At 39.0% G+C, this 12,437-nt stretch overlaps 1 protein-coding gene across 1 annotated transcript; it reads left to right on the top strand.

Annotated features, from left to right (window-relative positions):
• The first annotated feature begins 368 nt into the window (after positions 1 to 368).
• Positions 369 to 12,374, top strand: LOC141555066 (uncharacterized). Its single transcript, XM_074287646.1, has 5 exons — positions 369 to 548; positions 4,547 to 4,635; positions 4,977 to 5,103; positions 10,490 to 10,603; positions 11,096 to 12,374. Exons 2-5 carry the CDS (start codon positions 4,603 to 4,605, stop codon positions 12,106 to 12,108), a joined length of 1,287 nt encoding a protein of 428 aa, XP_074143747.1. The 5' UTR covers positions 369 to 548; positions 4,547 to 4,602; the 3' UTR covers positions 12,109 to 12,374.
• Positions 12,375 to 12,437: the final 63 nt, after the last annotated feature.

The following is a 12,437-nucleotide window of genomic DNA, read 5'->3' as shown; positions in this document are numbered from 1 at the left end:
AGTGGGCTGGCTTCTATTTCTTGGAACTACTTCCTGCCTTTCAATTTCTGGATTTAGACTCCAATGAACTCTTTTTTAAATGTAATTTTTTTTTTTTCTTTGTAAGGTAATCGGGTGTAAGTGACTTGCTCAGAGGTCAGACTTCTAGTGTGAAGTGTCTGAAGTTGGATTTTAATTCAAGTCCTCCTGACTCCAGAGCCGAGAGCTACCAACTACTTCTAAGTTCTTTTCTTCAGAGTTGCGGAGATGGCCGTTACCATGGCAACCGAGAAGCACTCCTTCCCTTCCCCCACCCCCGTCTGAAAATCCGCCCACTACGACTGCGCAGCTGGAAACTTCGAACTACATTTCCCAGAGGGTATAGAGCAGCGGCCGACTCTTGCGCTCAAACTCAACCCCCCAGAATCCTCCTCTCGAGGCTAGTCCAGGCTATCGGGGCTCCTGGGAGAGAAAGCTCGGCCTCTTCTTCGGACCCTAACATCTGTGACCTCATAACTCAGGATCGGACCCGGAGAATAGCAGTTTGTACGCACCGTCTAGGGTCAGAGGTAAAGGCCGGTCTAGGGGGGTTCAGGGACAGAGGGAATTGGGGTCTGCGGTCACTGGGAAGATGCGGGGCTTGAGGATCCACATTTGATACATCGGGAAACTGAGACACAGAGTCCTGCCCCGAGTCGCTCAGTCTGTCACGGGGCCGAGGTTATCAGACTAGGTTCTCTGCTGCGTGGAATACGATCCCTCCTTTGCTCCTCTTTCCCATCAGAAGCCCAGCCCCATGGCATGTGTCACTCAGGAAGCTTCGGGGGCTTCCAGTATCCCCTGAAAGAGTTCAGATCTCCAGGCAGCCCTGGGTGACTCCTGTCTCTCCAGCATAATTGCACTGTACCCAGTGGCTGGCCAGTGCCCGTGCCGCACCTGGGCACAACTCACAGTGATCCAGCTCTGAGGCGTCCACAGCTCCGCTCTCTGCTACCGAGAAATCCTCCAGCCCTCAAGAAGGAGAGAGGCCTTCTCTTTTCATTAGTGATTTGTTCCCGCAAACTTTAAACCCGGCTTTGCAGATACAGTGCAAGCTCCCAAAGAGAAGCATTGACAAATTTTGGTTTACATCATTTTCATTACTAAATATATCCCCTGCCTTCCTTCTCCAGCAAACCCTCCTTGTAAGAAATACAAAATAAACAGTTTAACCAGACTAACCAACACCTTAACCTGATGGTGTTCCACACCCAGTCCTCTACTTTTGCAAAGAAGGGAGGGAAGTTCATTTTTTCATCTTTTTTCCAGGGTCAAGTTCTTTCCACTGTCAATAGGCTTTCAGGGAATTCTAATATCAAGAAGGAAGGATCCCTTTCAGGAATTTTGCTGAACCCATCCTTGGAGCTCTGTTTCTGGCTGAGGGAGGCTTAAGGTTTATACAGAAGCAGGACTGTTGTAGCCAATGCAAGATCATTTCTGGAACATTCTACCCAGGAACTTGGGTGGTAGCATATTATGGAGAGAACAATATGGAGAGAGGTAGTGACTATGATAAAAGACTGACCAAAAATATTGTCAAAATGATCCATCTTCAAACAAACAAAAGTTTGGGAAAAACAAATTGGCTGTGCCTGACCCAGTCCGGGCTGCCCCTGGTCTCCCCGAGGGTAACGTATTTGAGGCTTCTTCAACATTGAACATCTCTTTTCACATTCTCCTCTTTTTTCAATTTCCTTATGTCCCACCACCAACCTGAAAGGGATAGGACCAAAGAGAACAGTTTTCATTGGTTTATTATATAACTAGCATGTAGATAGGTGAATATGCACATCTGTGTGTGTAGACTTATGTGGAGAGACTCGTGGCAGGCAGACCAACCCAAAAGCTTTTATGATAATTAGGTGTGAGGAGATAAGAGGGCCTTCACCAGGGTGGTGGCAGTAGCTTTTTGGTCTGCAGACCACAAGTTTATTCACATTCTAGTCCAACTTCCACTTAGCCATCAAGTCCAACCATATCATCTCTCTGCTCATTAAGTTCCAGTGGCTCCCTCTCACCTCCAAGATCAAATATAAAATTATCTTTTTAGCTTCTCAAGCCTTTCGTAACCTAGCTCCCCCAGCCTTTCTGGTCTTTACAACTTCCATCTTACTTACACTTTTCACTTCAATGTCACTGGTCTTACTGTTCCTAAAACAAAACTTTCTCCTGACTCAGACATTTTCTTTGGCTGGCTACATTGCATTCCCTTTTCATCTCTGCCTCCTGGCTTCCATGAAGACCCAGATAAAATCTCACCTTTTACCAGAAGTCTTTCCCAATTCCTTTCATTCCAGTACCCTTGCTCTATTGATTGTTTCCTCTTTATCCTGTATTTATATAGACTTTTTTTTAGTAGGTGAAAGAGGAGATTCTTTGCCTCAACAGCTACCTAGCCTTGATCACTGAATGTGTGCTCCCTCACTCAAACTGAGACCTGTTAAAGACCTTTGCTTAAAAACACCAAGGTGTCCCACGGCATTGAGGGCCATCTCCTGTCAACCTAATCTACATCTGACCACTAGACCCAGATGGCTCTGGAGGGAAAAGTGAGACAGGGTACCTTGTAGAGCCCTTCCTCACTTAAATCCAATTCACCATAGCCAATAGCTATATGGCAGCCCCTCCCTCATGTTATGGCCTTCTTCAAGAATGCAGGACAAGCAATAGCAATTCTGTCTAGTTAGCTTATTTATACACATTTGGTTATCTGTTTTCTCTCCTTTTAGACTGTGAGTTCTCAGAGTCAGGGACTGTCAGGGACTTTCTTTATATCTCCAGAATTTAGCATAATGCCTGGCACTTAATAAATGATTGTTAATTGACTTACTAACATATGACCCCAACAAAAATGGAATTCTCTTTTAACAGGGAAAGTATATTCTAAAAAGGTAGTGAAGTGGATTTGTGGAATTGTTATCATTTTAGAGTCACATATCAATATTCCCACTTAAGAATAGTTGGCATTATCTAAAGTACCAAATAGTGCCATAGATAGGGTGCTGGATTAGCATGTTGGCACAATGGATAGAGTGCTGGGCCCCAACTCAGGAAAAATCAGACATGACTAAAACAACTGAACGGTATTCTTATATGTACTTTTCTGCATGTATTTTGTTTCCCTCAGTGAACTATAAGCTCAGTTTGAGGGCTGGCATTGTTTTGTTTTGGGTTTCATAGCCCTAAAACTTTACATAGAACCTGACATGTAGTAAGTACTTAATACATGCTTGTTAATTAACTTTGTTGTTGTGTATTTCAGTCACATCCAATTTTTTATGACTCATTTTGGAGTTTTTCTGGAAAAGATTTTTTCTCCAATTCATTTTTCAGATGAAGAAATTTGAAGCAAACAGGATTAAGTGACTTGCTCAGGGTCACATAGCTAGTAAATATCTTGAGGCCACATTTGAACTCAGGAAGATGAGTCTTCCTGACTGTAGGCCCATAACACTGCACTACAGAGCTGCTAACTAACTTGCCTAGAATCATATAGTAAGCTTTGATTGTGAGGTTTTCCTTATTTCAAGTCCAGACTCTGTCCAATACACCATTTTGCTTTTTCATTGGATTATTATAGATGAATGATAAAGTGATGTGCCAAAGGCCATACAAATACTAATCACAGTTCTCTCTATATACTTGTTTCTTTATATCAATTTCTTATACCCATTATACTACTTTAAGGATGTCAGAGTAGTGATTTTTGTTAGCTCAGTGATTTAGGAAAGAGAATGGGAATATTTTTCCTCATTAAAGGAGCAGGTGAAAAATTCTCATCATGTTTCCTGACAAAAATGGAGATCCATCTAGTGATGTTCCATGAGACAGACACTGTCAATATGTCAGGCACTTTGTGAAGGCAATATGTAATGCTCTTCTTTATTCTTAAATTTTTATTTGTTTTTCAATTAATTATTTCACTTCCTCCCCACCACATTGAAGAAAGAAAACAAAACCCATGTAAGAAATATACAGTCAAAACAAATTCCAGTGATTGACCATGCCCAGAAATAAATAATTCATTTGGTATCTTGAATCTATCTGTCCAGAGGTAGGTAGCAGTCTTTGTTATCAGTCCAATGGAATTGTAATTGGGCACCACATCAGTGTTTGTTTTTACAGTATTATTTTGTTACTGGATTATCTTCTAACCACTCTGCTGAATCAGTCCATTTTTCTCTCCCAAAGTTCCTTTACTTTTGTCCCTTTCATTATATCTTATGACACATAACATTTTATTTCCATCATTTGTCGAGCCATTCCCCAATTGATTGATGACACTTCCTTGGTTTCCAGTTCTTTGCCACTACACAAGAGTCATCCTAAATATTTTTGCACATAGGGGTTCTTTTCTTCTCTCTTTGATCTTGGAAGCAGCAAGACTGCTATACCTGGGCTACTGTTGACCTCCTTTGTAGAGTTTCAGGAGGCTGGGAAATCACATACTAAAGTTATTTAGATATTTCTAACCTGGTGAATCTGGGAGCTCCAAGGCATGATCATTGTCCCTTTTCTTTTTCTCTAGGCCTTCATTCTCAAAACTCTGCCTTTTTCTAAGAGAGAACTACAAAAGAGGAGGGAATGGCTACTGTGTCCTTGATAACCAAAGCCCAGGTAAGTTGACTTTTTCTTTTTGAAATAAAATTTCAGTTTCCAAAGTGTGGTCACTTTTCCCTTCATTATCATGGAACTTCTCGGTCTCTCTGCCTTCTTTGTGGATGAAAGATGGGCTTTGCTTGACCAGTGTCCATCCTCATTGGAGCTTAGTAATAATCACATTAACATAGACAAGATACCTGTCTATCTCAGGGCAAATGCTTCAGCTTTTCTTCTACTCAGAATTCTTAACAATCATCAGAACTACTCTGTCCATCCCATCAATCCTTTCAAATACTTTTATTTTCACTTTTCCTCATTAGGTAGGAAGGATGAAGAAAAATGTGTTCTTGTTTCAGGAATCAGTGACATTCAAGGATGTGGCTATAAACTTCACCCAGGAGGAATGGGGGCAATTGAACCCTGCTCAGAGGAACCTGTACAAGGATGTGATGTTGGAGAACTATAGAAACCTCATTTCATTGGGTAAGAAAGGCTTCTCCCTATGATTCAGAATTTATCTTAAATTAAGAAAATTTTGTTCCCGCTAAATAACGTAGTGAATGTAGAGCTAGGTTTGGAATTATTTATATTTCATTGTAACTATGTAGCTAAAGGATTATCATGTAACAGATATTTGTAGAAACTACTTGCTGTGGAACTATGAAGGTGATCATGAGGTCCTACTGTTTGCTCTGGGACCAGATGAAAGGAACAAAGTAATTGAAATAGTAAATTAATTTCCAGATAGAGCTTAGATCTCAAATAGAATGGACACATACTAATCTAGAAACCAGACTGAGCAGAAAAAGGAAAATAATATGGCCTAGGACTGATAATAAGTATGGCAAATAGAGTGAGGAAAATAAAGATAAGTGGTACCTAGGAAGAAATAAGCCAAGCAAGGTACAGGAGAGGCTGGGTTGCCTTGGGCCAGCGTCAGCAGTATAGCAGTTGTTAGTGTATCAAAGACAATTGTAAATTGTAAACTTAAAAAAAAAAATGGACTCTTTGAATTTTTTATCTGAATTTAGATTCAGGGTTTGGATCAGAGATATCAGATCTTTTTTTTGTCCCAAGGAAAAAGAGTTTCTTCTTAAGGGGTGAAAATGATGTATGTCTTAAGATGAAGCTAAGAAGCATCGCTATGCTATTCCTGACTCTGTAACTCCCTTGTCCTCTTCTTCTAAAGGTCAAGGGGCTTTCACCTAAGCTAAGAGCACTCACATCTGCTTTCTGGAAAGATAAGCCTGAGTCTTCTTCAGAAGTTACCACAACCTCTGGGCTTTCCTATCATATCCTTTTTGGATAGGAGGCAGCTTAGTGTAGGGGAAAGAATCAGGAGGTATGAGGTCGTGTCATCCTGTTAACCATTAACCATGTGACCCTTCTCCTACCTTAAGCTTTCTTTCCAGTGATGAGAATTAAATTAGATGGTCTCTTAGTTCTCTCCAGCTCTAACATTATTTGATTCACAGAATCTCAGAGTTGGAAGCTACTCAGAAAGTTCTTGCCACATTTTGTCATTCATCTTTTGAAGATCTTCACTGAAGGAGGCTCACCACCTTCCATGGTTTTCCAGTGTGTTTTGGGAGAGCTCTTGTTAGGAAGGTTTTTCTTATACTGAGCCTAAATTTGCTTTTTTTGTCTCCTTCCATCTGTGCATGCAGCCATGCTCTCTTCCATGGGGAAGCTCGTCAAAAACTTGACATCAGTTATCACATCAGTTTTCCTCTTCTCCACTCCCTTTTCCCAATGCCCATATATGTTCTTCTCCAGGCAAAGATCTTTTTTTTTTTCTTTTTTAATCAGCCACATGATGCAAGGCCCTTCACTATCTTGGTTGTCTTCCTATCATTCCTGAATTATATCCTTCTAGATGTGGCCCGAACAGGACAAAAAACAGCAAGATTATCACCACGCTAACTTCAGATTATTTTTCATGGTGGCCAGATCGCATTGTTGATTCAACCTGTTTTCAGGCTATTAAATCTTCCAGATCTTTTTTTCAGGTGAATAGCTCTTTAGCTACTCTTCCGCCATCTTGAATGTTTGAAACCCAAATGTGAGACCAAGATTCTTTTTTTCTCTTCTCTTATAGAACAAAAATATGAGAATTGAAAACTCCAATATAAGGCACATAAATTGCTCATGGAAGCAATTTTCTATAATTGTAAGTTAATTCTCCAGCCTATAAATTTCCTGAAGTTGGTAACCCAGTGCAGGTATGTTATGGAATATTAGATCCTGGCTTATAAAGACAATACTTGGAGCAGTTACTTAGTACATATAGAATAAAGACTTTGGGGGTACTAGTCTTGGGTAGTCTCCTAAGAGAGTAATTTTGTGCTCTGAAAAGAGGTGCGAATAGGTCTATATTTGGACTTAAGAGTGACAAGGAACTCTCACCCTAATCCATTGAAAAGCTTAGGATATAAGTACTTGAGAAACTCTCTTCCCCGAAATAGACAGCAGAGAGTATTCATTATGATTTAGATATTATTCTGGATTTTGCCATCTCTCTGATTCATGGATACTAGTCAATAGTCCAGGGCTGCAATGGAAACCCTAATCAGACTTTATATATGAAAGTATTCTGTAATCTCCACATGGAAAGGAGAAGGCTGGGCAGGACATACTACAAACTGATTTCAAACCCTAGTAGTAAAGTGCTGGTGAGTCTATGTTCATTGTCCAGGGTGGAATTAGCATTTCCCAGGAAGGGAAGCATTTCCCAGGAAGGCAATTTCCCCTTTTCTGCTCACTTTAGAGTGTTTATATAGGCATGTTAGAGATATAATTATATTAACATCAGCTACTTGGTGGGGTGGGGAGGAGTATTTGTTTTGGGTTTTTTGGTAAATGGTGCAGCTGCAGACTTGGCTAAGAGAAACTATTTAAACTATTTAAATGACTTCCTATGAATACCTCTAGAGAAGCTGGAGCCAACCAAGAGGTTAAGGAATGAGAAATTAAGTCTGGAACTCTTGTGTCTGAAGCCCAGCAGGTATAGGTTGGTATTTTAGCAAGAGCATTGTAGGGCATACCAACAAACATCATTACTAAGTAATAAGTAATTTCACAATTATTTTAATTTGCATTTATTTAATTATTTGAGTATTTGAATTTTTTTGATAGAGAAACTTGAGTTACCCAGCCCATCATTGTTGCTGAGGCCATACTCCAGGTAACACATGGTATCCTAAGGAATAGATGCAAGAGAAGTTACCACTAGGGAGAATAAGGGAGGTCCCCATGGTGTGCCTGTACTAATCTAGTCCAGAACTATGCCTCCAGTATGAGCATCTAGGGAACTTGTGGACAGCACTACCTTCACTTTGATAGGAGATTTCCCAAACTGAGCTCTCAAGAGATGGGACTAAGTAATGTCCCTACAACAACAAGAATCTGAATCTGCAATTCTTAAAATTTCCAGTGCCTGGCCAAAAGCTTTTTAGGATGGAAAACAATTATATTTCAAGGAAAAGCATTGCTAGAATCCCTATAAAGATCTAGGTTGAAAGCATGAACTGATGCAAGGTAGAGGGTTGTTGTTTTAAAAGAAAGGTATCTTGGTGAATGGAGTAGGGAAGAAGCAAAGAAAAAAAAAAAAAAAAAACAGAGGACTAAGTATTTAAAAAAAAAAAAAAAAAGTCCTGGACAAGAAAATAGAGATAGGGCGGAGGAGAGAGCAAAAGTAAAGAGGGAAAGTGAGGGAAGAGTTGACAGATGAAATAGATGTTTTCATAGTAGATTAAAAAGACTATATATACACATGCACTGAATGTGGGGAAACTTGGTTAGATGGAGATACTATCTAAATACTAAAATTAATTAATTAATCACAGGACATGTGTAATGTGACTTGTTTCCTCTCTGGGACTCAAGAATACAAGTTTCCTTAAACTCTACTCTCAACAGAGATCATTAGCAAAGGGGAGAAAAAAATGCTTGTTTAAGACAGAAAGACAACTGTGCTACAGTTGTTAATTACTCTGATCTGTAAAAGAGCAGTCAGACTTTTCCCTAACATTGATAAATAGTCCAAATATCTTGTTAAAAACCAGTTCATAGGGCAGCAAAGTGGCGCAGTGGATAGAGCACCATTCCTGAAGTCAGGAGACCTGAGTTCAAATCTGGTCTCAGATACTTAGCTGTTCCTAGCTGTGTGACTTGGGGCAAGTCACTTAACCCCAATTGCTTCAGCCAAAAAAAAAAATACAAAAACAAACAAAAAAAACCTAGTTCATGAGGAGGTGGTGTTAATATCTGGTATAGTTACTGGACTAGTGGATGAAGAAAATAGAGTTGCAATGCTGGCACCTGCTACCTCATCTCTCCTCCAGGATTGCTTTAGCTTGATTGCCTGCCCCATAGTATGGTGACAGTTGGCCAGTAGTTATAGAACATGTTCTGCTATCCACTGATCAAGCAAGTCATTTTTTTCCTTCATTTGTAAGATAAACAGACAGAACTTGAATAAGAGAATATGGAAAAATTAGGAGAGAATCTGTCTAAAGGCCCCAGGTTTACAAAGGTGGCTAGAGAGAATGAGTCTTTATATGGAAAGAGGAGACATTATGTCTGCATCAGGACTGGACATTTCTGGGGAGGATGAAAGACTTAAGCAGATGAACATATATATATATATATATATATGAAAGTTGTGATTCTATTACCTTGTATTAATTCTCTGTGTCAGAATGAATGTTCATATGAGGAGAGGAGAGATAGGCAGGGGCAGGGTTGGGCAATGTTTTGGGTCATAATGTACCCTATTTTATTGGTACTAGCTTCGGGGTGGAGGTAGGGGTTGGAATAACTACCTAATTACACCCTCTATAGCTAAATGGCAAAGTTCTGATCAGAAGCTGGTTTCCATAAGGAGAAAAGTGACCCAGACATGTAGTGTGAATGAAAAAACTTACAAATGTATAAAAGGAATTGAACAGTTTTGAGAAGAAATATAGATGAACAACGACCATGTAGAAAACATGCCTCTATTATAAATGAGAATAATACCTCTGAAGTTTCAATTTATAGCCATCAAAGTAGTAAAGGAGATTTAAAAAAAAAGCCAGAAATTGTCAGTGGTACGAGGGTTTGGGAAAATCAGAAACACTGTTTAGTGAGGTTATGAATGGAACCAACATTATGGAGAAAAGCTGATCTTAGTGACTTTTCCTCTTATAATTCCAAATTGTTTTCAAGAACAGTTTAACTAATTTACATCTCCACCAACTAGTGTCTCTGACTTCCCACAGCCTTTTCAACACTGACTTGGTGATTCAAGGACTGGATATATAACCCCAAAGTAATCAATGACAGAAAGATGCCATGTAAAAGTATTCCTAACAGGACTTTCTGTAAAAAACAACCTAAAATAAGGTGGGTGTCCACTGAATGGGGAATAGTTGAACAAAATGTGGCATATGAATGTAATTGAATATAAAGACTCTATAAGAAATGATATGAGGAATCCATAGAAACTAAAACAGCGTACCTGAGTTGATAATGAAAAAAGTAGAACCTAGAAAACAGTATACACAAAGAATTCAGTTACATAAATGAAAATTACATTAAAACGTCACTGAATTTAAATTAACTGCCTAAAACATTCTTAGTCTTAAAATACAAAGAAATATATATCCCTCCTCCATAGGAGCTAGATAGGAGACTATAGGTACAGAATGTTGTAGGCATTTTCATGTTTTGTTGATACAAAAGGCATCAATAATTATGTTTACAGAAAGACAGACAAGTAGTGAAGTACTTACTAGTAAGTTAGTGCAAGTGAATTCTGTTAGAGGATCTGGGACAATTCTTTGTTCCCATAAGAAACAGCTGTGTTATTTTCTTCTCCCCCAAATAGGATTTCCTATATCTAAACCAGATGTGATCTTCAAATTGGAGCAAGGAAAAGAGCCATGGATATTCACTCTACAGAAAACCAAAGAGAGAGAGGTTCTAAAAAATTCCTCTCCATGTAAGTAAGAACTATATCTGTCAAACTCAGTGTGAGAAACAGCACAACATTTTAATGAAAGAAAGCTCTCAGCTTTTGGGGGAAGGGCTATCCTTCTTTATGTGTATTCTTACCTACCTTCCATTTCTTCTCTTCATGCTTTCTTCTTTCCTTACTTACTAAAAGGTCATTTTCTCTGATTACTTTCTGGTTTTTACTTTTATTCCTATCTATCACTATCTTCTGCACTTAAAACAACATTCTAGTGATTCTTGTCACATTTCTATAGGCATTTTATAATTCTCTGTTCATTTTATTTGATGATATAGCCACACTATCTCTTCTATTTGCTATTCAGCTCCCATTTCTTAACCTTTTTCCAGATTAGAAAACTTTTTAGAGGTGACAATATTATGAATACCTAGTGGGCATTATTTTCTGTTTCATTGTCTTCTTTCCAATACAGCAATTTTTAAAAAAATCTTTTTCTTAATTTTTTTTTCTTGGTTCCAGACTGGGAGAATAGGCCTGAAACACAACAATCAACTCAAAATGAGAACATTGCTGAAGAAGCAGAATCACCAAGGATATTAGTTCCTCTAGACCCTACATTTGGAGAACTTCTTATGTCTGAGGGTAGATTGGAAAAGCATCAGGAAAACTCTGACAGGGGAAAATGGGAAAAATCCTTTTCCCATAAGAATACCTTCAAGCAGTTGTCAGTCAGTCTCACAGAAAGCCCCATTAAAGAAAGAAACCATGAATGTAAAGAATGTGGAAAAAAATTCTTTGACCGCCCATCCCTTACACGACATCAGAGGATTCATAAGGCAGAGAAGCGCTATAAATGTAATGAATGTGGGAAAGCCTTCTCTAAAAATTCATCTCTTACTGAACATGACAGAATTCATACTGGAGAGAAACCCTATGAATGTGATGAATGTGGAAAGGCCTTCAGCTTGAAAAGTAACCTAACTCGACATCAGCTAACACATACTGGAGAGAAACCCTATGGATGTGACAAATGTGGGAAGGCCTTTAGCCGTAGAAGTGGACTTATGAGGCATCACATGACTCATACTGGAGAAAGTCCCTATAAATGTTATGAATGTGGGAAAGCTTTCTTTAACCCTTCATCTCTTACCGAACATGAGAGAATTCATACTGGAGAAAAGCCCTATGGATGTGATGAATGTGGGAAAGCCTTCTCTAACCAGTCATCTCTTACTGTACATGAGAGAATTCATACTGGAGAAAAACCCTATGAATGTGATGAATGTGGGAAAGCCTTTTCTATACATTCATCCCTTACTGTACATCAGAGAATTCATACTGGAGAGAAGCCTTATGCATGTGATCAATGTGGGAAAGCCTTCTTTGACTGTTCATCCCTTACAAGGCATCAAAGAATTCATACTGGAGAGAAACCCTATTTATGTAGTGTGTGTGGGAAAGTTTTTAGTAGCAAGGCATCTGTCATCCAACATCAACGACGTTATGCCAAAGAGTATAATGTAGGAACATAATAAGGAAAATTTCCATCAGATCTATCATTCTGTTGACTCCCAAAAAATCCATGTGGGAAAACAGATCCCCATAGACATCTTAAAATGATCTTAAACAAATGGCTGGGGGAGTAGGAAACAGGCATTTATTTAGGACCTATTTTATGTCAGGTACTATGCTAAGCACTTTACAAATTTCTCATTTGATCCTCACAATCTAGTGAAGTAGGTACAGAGGTTAAGTGACTTCTTGAGGGTCACATAGCTAATAAATGCCTGAAGCTGAATTTGAACTCAAATCTTCCTGACTGGGCCCAGCACTTTACTCACTATGCTAATTACCCAATACA

The sequence above is a fragment of the Sminthopsis crassicaudata genome, chromosome 2, assembly GCF_048593235.1.
Source record: "Sminthopsis crassicaudata isolate SCR6 chromosome 2, ASM4859323v1, whole genome shotgun sequence".
Lineage (NCBI taxonomy): Eukaryota > Metazoa > Chordata > Mammalia > Dasyuromorphia > Dasyuridae > Sminthopsis > Sminthopsis crassicaudata.
Note: the sequence above shows the minus strand (reverse complement) of the source record. Positions and strands in the feature narration are given on the sequence as shown.

Excerpts from the sequence above, each read along its gene's own strand:
- LOC141555066 (XM_074287646.1), top strand. The coding sequence starts at position 4,603 with ATGGCTACTGTGTCCTTGATAACCAAAGCCCAG. Across the intron at positions 4,636-4,976 it reads CCTTGATAACCAAAGCCCAG|GAATCAGTGACATTCAAGGA; the intron begins GTAAGTTGACTT and ends TTCTTGTTTCAG. Across the intron at positions 5,104-10,489 it reads TAGAAACCTCATTTCATTGG|GATTTCCTATATCTAAACCA; the intron begins GTAAGAAAGGCT and ends TCCCCCAAATAG.